Source organism: Streptopelia decaocto (genome assembly GCF_964273445.1).
Source record: "Streptopelia decaocto genome assembly, chromosome: 4".
NCBI classification, from domain to species: domain Eukaryota; kingdom Metazoa; phylum Chordata; class Aves; order Columbiformes; family Columbidae; genus Streptopelia; species Streptopelia decaocto.
Window position 1 is genome coordinate 50587340 of NC_138658.1, and position 16684 is coordinate 50604023.

Here is a 16684-nt window from a genome sequence, read left to right on the forward strand (position 1 = left end):
TGTGTTCAGTCTTGGAGACTGAACTGCTCTCATAAAAATAACAGAAGCGTGCATGCCGCTGCTCAGATATTCAGAGTGAGTATCAGTGGGTTTCCTCCTAGGGGTGTGTATGTACAATCTTTGGTGGCAGACGAGGCGAGAACATTACCTAGTAGTGTGTCTGTGGATCTCCAAGTCTACTAAAAAATACTTTAAGTCATACAATGATATGTATTCCCAAATGTAGAAAGCATTAAGGAACACTCTTCTATGCTAATGTATAATTTTTTCCCCAGAGCTTTCTGCTCCAAACGCAAGGAATCTTTCATAATGACTTCTTTAAGCTAAATATAAAACATTTAAACTTCCCGCAAACAAAATCAAAAAACTCAGCTATACCAGGCATATATGGAGAAGCAGCTCTAGGGATAAAGTAGACATTTGGACAAAATGAGACAGGTTATTTCTGTACTTGGCGTTTTCTGGAAGATGGCTTGAGTGTTTTAAGTGGTAAATATAGCATCAGTGTCTCTGCAAAACAGAACTTAATATTTAATAAATGTTAGTAACTTTGTAGCTAGTAGTTAAAACCATATGAGAATGCAAATGGTTTGAATTGTGGTGCTGTTAGACACTTTGTAAAGCTGGTGCATAGACTTTCTGAATGGTAAGTGTTATCTTTCAAATGCAGATGAACACTGTGTACTTCATGAAAATTAAGAGCTATTGAACTCTGTCAGATAGGAATTTGAAATACACTGTGCATTTTATTAGTGCTTAAAATTGTTGCAGTGCTAAATACAGTATCCTCTACAAGTGCAGATTTTAGCATGCGTTGGTTAATATATAGGCCTGTTGTTGTTTGGTTTTCTTATCAGTCTGTACAGTTGGTCGTCTTTAAAATCTGCCTTGGAGCAGCTGGCAGCTGACGTGCTGGTGGTGGCACCACCCAGGTTCAACGTGACATCATGAGGAGCAGTGCGGTGTAGTCCACCTCCCTGCTCAAGGAAGTTGATCTGGGAGCCAGACTGCGCAAAGTGTAGCTAAACCACTGAGTTTAGTAAATGCTGAGAACACAGAGGGCATGTAAAAATGGAATTCCTGAAAAAAATTGTTCCCACTGCTGTTTCTGGAGATGTAGTTCTGGATGCTGGGAGTGCTGCCCGTGAAAGCTCCCCAAGGCTACTGAAGATGAGACGTGTCAGACTGTTTGCATTAGGACAAACAATAGATGAAGATGAGGAGACCCATCCTGCTTACAGTATGTATCCATGGCATCAACCTGCTAAAAGCCGATTACTAAGCTTTTTCTTCAGATCATGATAGCTTTGCTAAATTGCCGAATTTGATTATAAAAGGCCTTTTTGTCAGAGTCACTATGATAATAGTGTCTTGAGTTTTAGAACTATTTTATAATTGACACGCTCTCATGTGTTAGTGACCTATTTGAAAGTAACTCTACAGGATTTCTAATGTGCTCATGTCTGTATGACTTTTTTTTCCCTTTTTGGCATAAGTATCCCTATTTAAGTTTCTAAACTGTAATGTAGCTGTGATTAGGCATTAAGAGTTGACATGCAGATGGGTGCTGCACAGGATTAGGACTGCAGTGCAGGGTTCAAGTTTTGTCATCTTTTCTCTCCCTGTTTTTCACATCCCCAAAGTTTTTAAAGCTTTTCCTTTTAAGAGTTTTTTTCATTTCAAACAAGTTTATGCTTTCCTTTTTTAGTGTTTTGAAGGTTGCAGATTTTTAAAAAATAAAATAAAAAAAATAATACGTAAATTAAAGAGGTTAAGTAAAAAATATGGACATTGTATAAAGAATTTTAACTTAAAAACAAGGGTAAGCTTGCTTATATGAAGATTTTTCTTTTTTTTTTTTTTTAACTACCTGTTAGTGTCTAAATATTACAGTGTATTGTGTTAATAAAAAGAAAGAGAATGAGTTAATGTTTGTTTCCATTGCTGGGTAGCAATGGAAAATCCAGTTTTACTGTTTAATGTTTGTGTGTGGTTATGGTTTTTTGTTGTTGTTTTTTTTTTTTCCTTCTTCTTTCTGCCTTCAGCTAAAATTATAAGGTCTTGAGTCTTTATGGTCTTGGATCCTGATGGCTATTAGATACAAAGTTTTACTCTTTGCTATGTGGTGGCTATTTTCAGGAATTATTGTGGCCTTCAAACTTTTTCTCTTATGTGCCTAAGTGCGGAGCTGGGAGGTGGTGACATGCGTCTCATTGGCTGGTGAACTTACAGCCTTAAATTTGGAACTAAGTTTGTGGTGGTGGTGGGATACAGGAGTTTCCTTGGAAAGACTTTCCTCTGCCTTTCTGATTGTAATATAAACACCTTTTTTTTTATTACTATTATTATTTTGTCAGGTTGAGTAATGTTGGCAGCTGGGGAAAGCAGGGACAGATCTGTTTTGTTAAAGGAATTGTTCCTGTGTGTAACAAATTAGAACAAGTTAATATTGTAATTGTATGGACTATTGAAGACTAGTTACAGAGAAAGCTCTGTTAAGACTTCTGTTGCCTGTTGCTTGAAAATTCTGATCAGAAACTCATGGTGAGCTCATGGTGTCTGAAAGGGTGATGGTCTCTTAGCCAGGTTTGTGTCCTCATTTAACTTTGAATGCTTTAGAGCCATGAAGTTCATAGTTGGATACCACTGTGATGTGCACAGCTCAAACATCTCCGTAGGCATATCTCATCAGTTCTGCTTTTATGCCGTATTATGGTTTCCTTATAGCTCTCACTTTTAAATAATATTTTATTTCAAATGCTTCAATTACAGAATAAATAGAATTGTCTTTGTGCCAGGTTAAAAGAAAATGCTATAGGCTGAAGTTTGGAGACAAAACAGATATATTAATTCACCCTTGTTCAATGTTTTGTCAGTAGTTCAAGCAAATGAGGATAACAAACATAGAATACACCATTCCCATGGTTGAAGATGAATTCTTCTTTCTTGCTCATTAAATATTTGCCACATAGTGATTACTAGCAGTGATTTTGTGGAAATCAGTAGTGCCTAACTAATATCACTTAATAGCGTGATGTCATCATTTGCGAAATGCAGACTTATAGTCTGTTCTGGGATCATGCTTTTACAATAGCAGATAGTAGCTGAATCCTCTTTAAATTATCTGCTTATTTCTATTTTTGTATCTTGGTAATGGAATGAACTGCTCTGTGGGAACAGAGCAAGAGAACTACTGTGTTTGCCAGTTGGGTATGCTGCAGAAGGCAGGTGTCGACAAAACAGGTAATAAAACAATACAATGACTTGAAAAAAAAATAGTCAACGTTTACTTGCTTAATGTCAGCAGCTGTGGCGTTAATGCACCACCAGATTTAATATAATGAAGCTGTTGAGGAACTCAATAGGTTTTTACAGCTAAGGTGGTTTGTCCTGTAGATATGTTTGAATTTGTAAGTGGATGGGGTTTTTTCTTTTTTTTTTTTTTTTACTTTCTGTTCCTTATTGCTGTTGTTTAGGGAACATTTTTGTATTAGTAAGAGCTTAGGTGAAATACAGAGTCTGACAACTAGTTTAAAATGTAAAAGTATTTCAGAGGATCTTCAACCGACCAACAAACCAACAAAACTAAACTATTCCTGGCATGCAAAGCATGAAAGTGTTATTTTGATAATAGCACTTAGTTGGGTTTGCATATATCTGACCTAAATATTTTGTATGGAATTCAACTGATGAGATTCTTTTTTTTTTTCTTTAGGATTAAAATATTTATCAGTATTGTCTTTCAAAATGTTAACTCAATTAGTATATACTTTGTTTTATAGCTGAAAACGAGGCCTTAGAAATATGCACTTGGTGACATATCTTTTTAAATATGTAGCTTCTGTCAGAATGGTTTCAAGTGTATTTTAGTAATCTTTCCTAACTGTCTTTTTAGATTTATAAGATCATGAGAACTCTAGGAAAAAAAATCTTACTTGCTCAAGTATTTGCATATGATTGTGTGCATTACATCACTTAATAGATGTTAGTAAGTAGTTGTTTTAAACTTACTGTAGTAGTTAAGAGTTGGTATGTTCACAGCTTTAAAAGTGTCTGTCTCAAAAAAGCTATAGTCCAAATTAAAAACAGAAAGATGAGCTTGAGAGATCTGGAGAAAGTATTTTACTGTACTAAAAAACACATAATATTTGTACACATACAGACACATCTCTAAACCACGTCATATTCTCCCTTTTGATGTTTGTAGCGTTAAAGAAGGGGAACGCCACCACTGCTTTGTGCAAACTGGCAAGTGGCAGCTGTACCCGTGCTGTGTGACATGTGCCCTTCTGCTGCTGGTCGGGGCTTCGGCTGCGTTGTGAGGCAGGGTAGCAAATGCTGTGGAACAGTCTTGGTGGCCAGCTGTGACAGTCAAATCTGCAGTAACTGCACAAGGGATGTTAAATTTATCAGCGATGTGAGTATTCTCATTGCTCACAGTGTCCACGTTATTTCTGTGTATGGAAAACATCTCCTTTTGCAAACATTAAATGTGCTTCCCTTCAAGTGCCTCTGCTAGGGGAACAGAAGCCAACGGAAATGTGTTCTTTGGTGGTAAAGAAATGAGTAGTAGAGTTGTAATTGCCTCAGGGAGCTAACAGCAGGAGCTGGATAGGCATAAAGTGCCTATGAGTGCTGCGTCCCTGTCATACCAGCAACTCTGCAGGGCATGTTCAGCTCCGTGTCGCATTTCTGATCAGCCCTGTACAACAGAGGATGACCAGGAGGCCCAGCATCTATTTGCAATAAAAATCAGTTTCTGTACCATGGCTTCCCCCGACCTCCAATCTCTGCTTCTCGCTTACATTCAGAGACTGCTCCATAATACTGTTTGGGATCCAGAATGCTATTTACATAAAAATCTCTAATCCTCTCTCCTGTTATCACAGCAGATAGCATTGTTTTGCTTGAGTAATACCACAGGAAATTGTTCTATGTGTATTTTCCATAAGAATAGTAAGGAACCTTTCCCATGGGCCTCTGGAACCTGCTCTTGAAGCTCTTTGCAACAGAAGGTAGCGGAAGGGGATTTTGTTTAGATTTTCGAGTGTGGTTTTACAAGCGGATCAGACGGATCTAACAGTTCACTGCCAGTGAAAAGGGCAATCTCACTCCCAGCTGTGCAGCCCTTCCTCATCCCCTGTCGAGCACTGGTGTGGCCTTGCCCTGAGCTGATTGATTTCACAAAGCCAGCAGAAAATGTTCTAATATTTTTGGGGCAGTATTTTTGAGATGAATTGGCGAGGAGAATCAACCCACTGAAAGGGCTTTCTTGGTCAGTAGTAGAGACAGCATTACATGTCTTGTCACCAAAAGTAGCAGTCACCTTCTGGATACCCTCTGTTTTAAATATATTGATTTGTGGAAAATGAACTCTTTAATATTTTAGATAAGTGGAAACTCAATCATCTCTCCAGAGTTTTAAGTGCAGTGATTATACATTTTATCATTACTGCTTATAAGCAAATACAGTGACCATTGGGTAAATTATTTTTAAGTAAGGCATTTGCATAAGATGGACCCAATAATGAACTGAAATAATGTCCAGCAAGGCTTTTTAGAAGTAAGCCCAAGTGCAAAGGGAGCATGTCTCTGACTTGTTCATTTTACTATTAATGCAGAAAATTGACTATAGTTATATTCAATTATTAAAAAAAGAAAAAAAAAAGAAAAAGATGGTACGCCTTAGTTCTAGGAGTTATCTCAAATATGATTTTTGGCTCTGTTTTTTAGAGATCTCTTCTTTGTGTGTTGTTTACTTGGCTGTATGCCTAATATACTTTTACTGTAGTTGTCTCAGGGTTTTGTCTGCAGAATAAGCATGCAGGAATTTACAATCAATGTACTTTTTTTCTTACAGTGTGGTATATTTTGGTTCTGGTTTTTTTGTTTGCTTGCTTGCTTTTTGTTTTGGTTTTTTTTTTGTCCTTCGTTTCTTTCCAAACCTTACCTTTACCTCATCCCAAAGATTGACAAAGTAATTGTAACTTAGTGCTTTGTTCAAGGTGGGTGTCATTACAACTCAAAGTAGATCTAGAAGGGCCTTTTCTTCCTACTTAACAGCTACTCATATGGATTTCACGAGAAGGTAATTTATTTGTTTTCCTCTGAGATATGGTGTACAGAGATTACTTTTTGTTGTTGTTCACGTAGTAGATTACATCTGCATCACATTTGCAGGGGTTTTTTATGCAGCTTCTGGACTTAAAGCATCTAAAAGGTTTTCTGAGGCTTAAGTATGTTAGTATAAGGTTTCATGTGACGGCTGAGCCAATGTAATGGCTCAATGCCATGAAAAAGAGATTGTACCCTTCTACCTGTGTAGCTGTCTCATGTATTCATTTCTGGTGCTCCTGGTGCATGTCCGTCTTTAGTGACAATTTGCTAAACCAAGAGGAAACCTCCTTCCTTCCCAATACTAATGGATAGGCAGCAAACTGGAACATTGTGAGAAAGAACCGACAGCAAATTTGGGAAGCGAATGTCAGTAATCTTGGTGTATGGGCTTTTTTTTTTTTCCCCCCTGTTCTTTTTGTCTTTCTGTCCTGCAGATCATAAGCCGAAAAGTCAGAAGTAATGAGAGCTCCAGTTTATTAAAGAAAACATAATATTAGAGGTGAAATTGGACAATATTTAGATGCAAATATTCTTTAAAACATTATCTTTAGGCTAATTATTTGAGATAATGGAGTTAAACTTAGGAGGGGATTGTAAATAAAGCCAATATCTCTTTACCTTTCCAATCCACAATTACTTTACACTAGGATAGCTGGGAGAGGGACAAAATAAAGCTTTTGGCTTGAAGGAGAGGGAGAGAGAGGTGATAATATGGGGAGAATGAGAGAAAATGTAATATAGCCAGAAAAACAAGAAAGTCTTCAGAACAACCCATAACAGTTGATTGAGGGGAGCTGTGAAGTGCTGAAGTCAAAAAGATGTGGAGAAACTTGTTACAAAAATAATTGTATATGCTACTGTAAAACCATTTTCTTTACGATATGCTAGTAATATAAGGACACAAAAGTATTCTTTTTAAGTCTTTGTGTCTATCTAACTTGTCCACAGGTCTTGAAAGCAACATTTTGAGAGGGAGAAAAGGGTTTAGCATGTTCCTTTCTGATTCACACTGTAAATTACTTGCATGTAAAACAGATTTTAAAACATACCTCTGACACTGCTACCTATCTGTTTTCTGTAATGTCTGTCTGCGATCCAAGGTGGAGTCTGTAACAGGCTGGACAGTGTATAAAATCAAAATTTCATCTTATTTTTAAGGACCTGTTTTCCTGAAGTAAAAAAAATTATTCTTTAAAACACATTAAAATTAATCACTGGGCTAAAAATCCAAAATAACACCTTCCTACTGCTCAAGAAAGTATTTCTAAAGTTGATATAGTATTTACTAGCAGGGTTAAATCAGCAGTTGCATAGGAAGATGCTATGCTAGTGACATCAGCAATTCACATTTAAGTTATGGAAAGATTATCATTTGAACGTTTTGTTAAACAGCTATTTTCAGTTGAAAACGAAGAGAGTCCATGTTGCAAATGCAAAAGTTTTAGTTTACAGCTGATCGACCAAGTCTTAATCTCCTCTCAGGTTTTTTTTCTGTTTCTAATGAAAAAGTGCATTGTAAATGAAAGAGGCAGATATGACATTTTTCAGAAATTCGTGATACTTTTCAGAGACTCATAGAATAGTTTGGATTGGAAGGGACCTTCAAAGGTCATCTAGTCCAACTCCCCTGCACTGAGCAGGGACATCTTCAACTAGATCAGGTTGCTCAGAGCCACAGCCGGCCTGGCCTGGGGTGTTTCCAGGGATGGGGCATCTACCACCACTCTGGGCAACCTGGGCCAGTGTTTCACCAGCCTCATTGTAAAAAATTTCTTCCTCATGTCTGGCCTGAAACTCCCCTCCTTTAGTTTAAAACCATTACCCCATGTCCTGTCACAGCAGGCCCTGCTAAAATGTCTGTCCCCATCTTTCTTATAGGCCCCTTTTAAGTACTGGAAGGCTGCAATAAGGTCTTTCCGGAGCCTTCTCTTCTCCAGGCTGAACAACCCCAACTCTCTCAGCCTGTCCTCACAGGAGAGGTTTCCATCCCCCGATCATTTTTGTGGCCTCCTCTGGCCCCTCTCCAACAGGTCCATGTCTTTTCTGTACTGAGGGCTCCACAGTTGGATGCAGGACTCCAGGTGGGTTCTCACCAGAGCAGAGCAGAGAGGCAGAATCCCCTCCCTTGACCTGCTGGCCACACTCCTTTTGATGCAGCCCGAGGTAGGATTGGCTTTCTGGGCTGCAGGTTCACATTGCCGGCTCCTGTCCGATCTCTCATCCACCAGTACTCCCAAGTCCTTCTCCACGGGGCTGCAAATGGCTCTTGGGAGATTCTGTTGGCGTACGCCCACTTTATAAGCTGTGCAATATCTCTATATAGACATACAACATTAAAAAAAATTCTTTAGCTCGTTATTACCAGTGGGGTCTGTAGTGACAAGTATCTGTGGTGGACCCTGATGGCTTTGGAGGCTTTTGTTGCTCATTGATAAGACCAGTATGGCAATGTGAGCTTTAGATACTTTAGCATCAGGATGCTGTTGTACAGTTGTATTAGACACTGCCCCCAAAATGTCTGGTGTCTCTTGGCATCTTTAAAGATGCACTGGGGTGAGCCTTGTCTCAGTTACTTCTTTGAGAAGATGACTGGCTGAGGGAAGAATGTTTCTAATTCAGAATATTTTCTAACTTGAAAGCAGAAAAAAACCAGGAAGTAAAACACATAAAAGCAGCTCATAACTTATGTAAAAATACTGTATTTCTCCAGTATGTTGTTTTCTGTTGGTTAGAATTAGGTTTAAAGTATTTTTTCTTCATTCTTTTGTTGAGATTTCCATAAACTCTTATTTAGTGGAAGGAACAATGTAGAACTGAGCAGTTTAATTTGCTCAGAAACTATATATTTGTAGGTAGATTGTATGTTCTGAAAGTTACTGTGTTTATGTTAATTACTGGAAGAAATTAACATTATGTTAGTGCTTTATTAAGAAATGACATGACTGACAAATAGCGAGCAGCTGGTTCCATGAATAGGGAAAGTCTAAGCATATTCTCCATTTACCTGAACGTATTTCTGCCACATGATTTCTGTTCTACCTTTTTCTTTAACTAGTGGGGATTACAGTGGAGTGATTCTGTCCCTTTCCCTTGGATCCGCTCTGCCAGGTGTGGGCGTGTGGATGGAGAGCTGCGTGCGGCATCCTCGGAGAAGCAATGAGCTGCTGAACTTCATGTGTGCTGGGGGTCTTGCCCAGAGCTCCCACACGTGCACCTGCTGCCCAAGGCTATTTCATAGTCCAGCAGCTGGGGTGCTTTAGGGAGCTTTGTACTGTGGACTGTTTGCAGAACTTCCAGACAAATGGGGGCTTGTTGTAAACTTTTAGTGTATGCTAGGTGTTTGGTATCTACTTTTTACATTTAGCCGCCTTTGGGTTTGTTACTACTTCTCATTTTCTCGCTTCCTGATTTTTGTATTTCCTTTCTTGCTTTCTTCAATGTGACAGCACACTTGCTGAGGATAAAGGTTTGGAAATGACACTCATATGACTTCCATTAATTCTGACTTGCAAATCAATGTATGCATGTTAATTATATTTTTTAATTTTAAAAACATTTCTATTTTGTACTTCTGCTTCAGGTTCCTAAAAAAAAAAAAAATTCTGTTTTTTCATGGACATGGAAAAGCTGTAAAATTCAGCATTAAAAACACTTAATTGTTTAATTCCTGGTAACTAAAACGTTAAAAAATGCATTGTAAGCATTTGTTGGTTGTTGAGTGAAGAAATATGCCAATTTAGTTCAACTATGAAGAATGTCATGTTAATGTAATTATTGTATGTATTTATTATATTGGGCAATGGAGCTTCTTATGTGCCTGCCCTGTGGAACTGAAATATCGGAATGGCAATTTCAGGAGTTGAAACCTCAAAAGAAAATTGCTTATCCATGCTTTGCTTTCCTTCTACTGCCTGTAACCAAAGCTTTCAAGTCCTTATACTGTGTGTGCAGGGCTTGTAAAACTGCCACCTACACAGGGATTTAAGCTGTGGTGGAGTAACTTGGTAGGCTTGTGCTTGTGAGGAGGTTTAGTGGATACCTGCAGTGGTTCCCAGCTGTTACTGTGCAGTCCCCCGTCCCTCTGCCTGCCGTGAGCCCTCTGTGGCAGAGGTGGCTGAACCAGACACACCCGCACTATGCGGGGCTGTAAAGTGCTGTAGCGTATGAACAGAAAAGGGCTGCAGGCTGCCAGCAGCAGTGCCTCAGGAGCAAATGTTCAATGTTGCTCATGGCTCAGGGCAAGGCAAACACTCTACCTTCAGCTGCTGTGTGAGTCTAGTGGGAGTCTGCATCCGAGAACATTTGCTGCCCAAGTATGATTGCACTCGTGAGGCTTAACAGACCTGGGACTTCTGTGCTGAGTTCACTGCGATAGCTAATTCACTTTTTTTTATCTTTTAAAGTTTTCCTGGATGAGTCCTAAACCCTTCCGCCCGCCCCCATGCTTTTCTATAGGGATAGACTGACTGATCTTCACATTGCAAATACAATGTTTCCCATAAAAGTGGCACAGACATCCAGCAGCTTGGGTGGAGCAACGAAAATAGAAACATAACTGATTTGTAGCAGTTGTCTCAAGGCCTTGTAGGGTAACAGTGTTAAGCCTTTCCCTACTCTATCCATTTAAACACCCAGCAACTAAGAGGGGATTTTCTCTGTAGCTCCATGACTGTTTCCAGGTTACATTTAAAAGGTTGATGGAAACTGGAGTGCTGGTTCCCCAAAACCAGTATGTTAGTACGTTATTGCTGAACCAGAGGAAGGAGGCTGATGTGGTCCAGAATTGGGCAGATCAGGTTTTGAGGCAGTTATTTCAGGTTGTCTTAACAGAGAACTGTCCTAATCAAGCTTTATACCTTTAAGATTTATTTGAGGTTGTGGAAGGTCGAAATTGGGCATCTTAGACAGATTAAATCACTATCTTCTCTAGAATTTTCACTACAAGGATACTTGTGAAAATTCAGAAACTCGAATTTGTTAGGCTCATGAGATATGGTAACAGCTACAGGTTTGTGTATCATTTTACCTGTCTCATTTCCTCTTGAAGTGAGGTTGGTTAAATATCATCTCAGAACTGCCTGCTGGGTTATTTGAAATGTTTCACATTTTTATTACTGATTCGTTTCCTTGTAATCTTATGATGTTTGCTGATCTGGAAAGCTGGATTTTCAGGCAGGGCAAGATTGAAATCTGTTCAGTCTGAATCCTTATGAAGTTGGTAAGGTCTTTGTCAAACTACTTTGAAAGCTATTTGATTTTGTAGGATGTAATTATTATTTTTTTAAAGCTGCAGGGGATTTTTTAAAAAGTATGTTTTCCTCTCTTTTTTTTAAGGTAGGATTACTATTCAATCAAGATAATGTTAACTTACTGGAAAGTTAAATATTAGCAGTATCCTCTTTGATCTTATTCAAAGCCTAAGTTCCGCAAGAAAGCTGTGCATCTTCGATATCCTGCCAGAACCAGTTGGAAAGCTCATATTTTACTTTAAATGAGAAATATTACTTGTAGTTCTTTGCCTGAATTCATTTTCTGTCAGTCCCTATAATCTTGAAGATGAACGTATTAGGACTGAAAACCTCAAAGAAACTTTTGGAAGCAACAGTGACTGCGTGTTTTTTACATAACATAAAAGAATGCCTTTAGCTGTGGTTTGTTTTTTTTTTTTTAACTGAATATTTATACTGGAATGATTAATGCAAATTATTTTGTAGAGGGATAGATAGACAAATCATATTCTGTTATCTCGGCCATCCCAGTAGAAAAGAGCAAGAACTGTATTGGGGAAGGGAAGTAGTGTGATATGAATAGACTCCTAGAGACACAAAACTATTGTAGAACTGGGGAATAACACTTCAAATGGGAAAAAAAAAAAAAAAAAAAGAGAAATGAGGCTAAAAATCTGTAATGTTCCCTGTGAAACATAAATGAATGACATACAAAATGTTATTTCTTTGTAATTTAAAAACAAACTTTAAAAAGTTAAATATGCTCTTTTAAGATAACTTGCTCAGCAATATTTTCAGTCATGAAAATCTCCCTGATTTTCAGCCTGTAGAGGTGAAGTTGAAACAACATTATGTAAACCATATCAAATTTTTTCTTTTGTTCTCACATATTGTTTTTTTCACAGGCTTCAGCTGTGGCAGTTTCAGAAACAGCAGTTGTTATGCACTGCACTTATTTTATGTACATTGTTCAAAATAGTTGGCAGCAGTGTTTCTGGGCAGCCCCAAGAAAGTGGCTTGATGCTACTTTAATGAAAGCTGTACAAACAGCCTTTGCATACATGCTTGTAGTAAATGTACTGATTGTAGTAAGTATAGTGATCCTTTTAGAAATGTTTTTATTGAACTCCAAATTCTACAAATAAAGAAAAGGGAACTTCTGCTATCTGTACTATCTACAGCACTGTAGTGTCTGGTCTCGTATATTGCTGAGGCCCATAGCTACATATAACACCCAGGGCAAATCTTCCCTGTTGTGTGACTGGGCTTACTGTGCATGTACTGAATATTACATCTACAAGGTATGTGTTCTTGAAGTGTTGAATTGACCTTGCTTGTATAGATCAAGCGTGCTATGGATGAACTGTACCATGAACGAATGGTCTAATACTTCCCAGAGCAGCTGGGCTTTTACTGCGCGTGAATCTCATAATGTATAGGTCTATTTGCAGCCCAAAGTCTGCAGACTTATATTGCTGAAGTGGCTCAACCAGTGTGTTTCTAGCCATCCTCTTTACTAAAAGGTTTTCATATCTGAGCAAAAAGCATAGTGTGGACTGGACACTTGCATTAATCATTTTAGTAGAGTGCAAACAGCTTGTGTTTGCAGATTGAGCACTTCTGCTTTACTACACTCACAATCCTATTCTTGTCACGTTCTTTTAAGAGCTTACTGATAGCCGTGTACTCATTCACACATACCTCACCTTGACTCTTGAGAAAGTATTAAAACCATAGACAGTAGCATACTACCTGTAATAGTGAAATTTATAACTAGTTCAGAATCAAAAGGTATGCAGATATTTGGATCAGTATATAAACTGCGTATTTATTGGAATTCTGTAATGTCTAACCTACTAATATAAGTATGCACAAATCCTCAGTTATTGGATTGTTTTTCTTATATAAGCCAGCTCCAGATCAAAGCTGTTGGGTTATAGTTAAATTCCTGTGCTTTCTGTTCTATCTTCTCTCTAGGTAGTAAAATAATAATCTTATGGAAGACTTCCCATATAAGTACTCCAAAGCGATATGTATTTTTAGACTCACAGTGGATACTTGTTGCTCTCAATTTTAAACGCAGTGTACTTTCCAGAAGTATGTTTCATTTTCCTCTCTGAAAATGAGGAACTGGCAAAGAATCCATGCCGTAAATGACATTTTCTTACATGGTTTTAGAAATACATGATGATGATATCCTGTAACTCTACACAGTTAGCTTTATTGGGCATTTCTGAGCAAGTTAGCCTTGTCTGTGCTTGACAAGGTTCAAAGGCTTGTAATCCATGTCTTTTCTTTCCTGCTTGTACTATTCTTGCTTTGATTAAAAATAGATCAGGAGGTTGCATTTTAAACTTATGTTTATTCTAGTATCTGGTAGGTTATTTCATTAACTCAAAAGGCAAAACAAACTGCAAAAAGTCCAAAATGGCAGTAGTTGTCATCTATGCATCTTCGATTATAAAAGCATGTAAAATCGGTTGTGAGGAAAAAGAAGTGTTAGGCTTGTGCACAATTGTATAATAAAATAATGCTGATATGTTAATGTAATGCTAAGATACTGACATATCCATTACCCCTCTTGTTAGATGGACTTGTGTGTTTGTGGGGTTTTTTTTTGCGGGGGAGAGGGCAGCAGTAAAAGTATTTGATGTATGCCATTCTTAAATCTTGTAAATTAATGATGTCCATTTAATCAAACTTCTTATGTCTGTGCATATATGTTTCTACTGAAATCTTTGGAAGGAAAAGCTTATGCTATTGCTACATACAGTTCTCAAAATGTTCTTAACATCCTAAAAGTTCTTAATGAGCTAACATTTGCTATTGAGCTAATTGCATTTAAAAGTAATTGCTAGTATCCTTGAGGAAGCCCTATCAACAGTGATCAGTAGTTCATATTATGAATCAGTAGTGTAACAAAATCTCAGATAACATGGTGGAAAGCAATGTAACTTGCTTGGCCAAACACATCAGTATCATAAATAAGTGCAGATTTAAAAAAAATATTTCCTAACAGTCATTAACCTTGGAAACACTGCTTTACAGAAATACTGGCAGCTCTTTTGTTTGCTCGAAGTCTTGTTAAGAGGACTGCAGAAGGTGAAACATTGAGATTAGTTTTTCTGTGGGGTTGCTTTAGTATATCTCCTGGGGCTTCTGGGATGATTGTTGTGTTTGTTTTTTAATAAGTTTCTGGTGCTAATAACTTAAAGAATAAGGGGGGAGGGGAGGGGGGGAAGAAGGGCAACTACAAAGAACCCAAAGTGTATTTTAAAAAGTCATTATTTTTGAGGTGCTGGGAGAGTTGGCTCATGATACTGGAATGCACACTGTTAACAAGGATTCCTTTGAAGAGCTCTCTGTAGCCCAGTGTTAAAGGCAGTCAGAGACCAACCATAATTAATACAGTCTTTCAAATTAGTGGTGAAATTAATCAGCCGGTTCCAAAATCTGACCTTTACTCCCTACTCGTAACAAAATGCAACCTCTGTTATATCTTATTTAGTAAGAGGAAGAAGAAATGCTTGGAGTACAACTTTGAATGTATTCATAAAAGAAGTGATGAAAAAGGAGTATGAGGTAATTGGAGGTACTACATAGGCAGTATTACCTGAAACAAGCTTACGAAAGAGAGTTTGATTTAGTGTCCCAGAGAGTTCACTCTGTGTGGATGCACATTCTGTACCCTATCTGGGAAGAAACATGAAGGACTATCCAGATATAAGTAGCAGTTTAATATCTTATTATAGAAAAATATTTTTTGTATGGGGAAATGAGAATTATTTTTGATCTATGAAAACTGAGTGATCACACCAGTCTCTTTTTTAATAAAACTATTAATCTGAATGGATGTTAGACAGCAGCCATCTTAATGGTTGAACAGGCGAGTGCAGTGACATGCTTGTCCCACTCTTTCTGCAGCATCCTTCTGCTGGGCTGTCAGACCTGCCCTTGAGAACCGCTCAGCTGGGCATCCCCTGCTCTGTCTTACCTCCCTGTTACTGATAATTACTTTGTCTTTTTGGGAGCTCTGTGTGTGTAGATTAAAAACAAACCAACAAACCCCAAACCTTTAAAGTATTTTATATACACCGTTCTTAAATCTTTTCAACGGCTTCAGGTAATTCTAGTTTATCTGAGGGCATAAGTATTGATTTTTTTCCTCTTAGCTGGTTTACTCCTAGTAGAGGGTGGGGGACAGTTCTGAAACTATGTAGATTTTCTTAAAAAATTAACCAGATTTAGTTTATCAATGTACCTTAGACCCATATGATTGGGATTTTTTTTTTAGTACATCTGGATGGTTTGGGTCAAGTTTTAGTTTAAATAGACCTAATTAAACTACTGTTAGCAGCCAGTGTCACAGTAATCTCAGTATCCAGTTCTCTCAACTTTTTGACCCAAGGGTAAAGTTGTATCTGTAGTTAGGTGGCAGTTATGGAAGCAAGCATTATTTTCTCCATAACATTTCTGAAATTTTCAACTACTTTTATTTGTCCATTAAAATCTGGAGACACTTTCAGATGTGTTTTTGACATGTGTAAAGATGACACCTCAAGCTGACAGAAGGCTGCCAGCTTTTGATTGTACCTGGTAGTGTGGGCAGAGGGAAAGAGGTTTATCTTAAACTGCTTTACTCTGTGCTGAGATGGGCAAAGACTATAGATGGGCTATCTTGCTTTATCCTGAAAGAATGGTGATAAATCCTCATCCCTACCCGGAGGTGGTGTTGGACTGCATCCCTTGCAATCCAGAAACTTCACACCTAAGATCCATTCCATTGCGGCCTTTGAGATAACACTGAACAAAGTAAATGTCAAGGTTGTATTGTTAAGCCATTTAAAAGATACTGTGGAAAAACCCCAAGCTGGTAATAGCTGTAGGTGTCAAGGCTGTATTGCCTGCCCTGGGAATTCTACCTGTGATCTTCCCACCCGCTTCCCATGGTTGGGATTTATTTCCCCGTTTATTTTTCTGACCTTTTAATGCAGAAGGCTTGTTATGCTTCTGGCACTGTGCAAATCGATGCCAGGCCGTTTATTTAATCCACTACAATTTTAACAGATCTTTGGGAAGTTTATTCAGAACTCAGTAAAGTGCAAACAACCTTTTATGGTCCTTTTAGGTTTTAATTGTAAGTAGCATCCCCTGGGAAGCGTTTGGGCCCGTTCTTCCAGCCGCACCGCGCTCCGCCCGGCGGGTCCCCGGGGGGCGGGAAGCGGCTTTGCCGCCGGCAGGGCGCGCGGGGGGGGCGTGGCTGTTGGCGGAGCCTGCCGGGCGAGGCGGGGACCCGAGGGGAGGAGCCGCTATCAGCCCCGCGCCCCGGTCTCTGCGTC

General features: G+C 38.5%; 1 protein-coding gene across 8 annotated transcripts in view; it reads left to right on the forward strand.

The window, feature by feature from the left end:
* The window catches only part of FRYL (FRY like transcription coactivator), a 168997-nt gene that overhangs the window by 32868 nt on the left and 119445 nt on the right, over positions 1-16684 (forward strand). For 4 of the 8 annotated variants that reach the window (XM_082050194.1, XM_082050196.1, XM_082050195.1 and 1 more), the window contains exon 1: positions 961-1240. The exons of the other annotated variants lie outside the window; for them this stretch is intronic. In XM_082050194.1, coding sequence (XP_081906320.1) covers positions 1072-1240 — 169 coding nt within the window. In that variant the 5' untranslated portion in view covers positions 961-1071. Of the gene's footprint in view, positions 1-960; positions 1241-16684 lie in introns of those variants that run through there. 8 annotated transcript variants of the gene reach the window in all.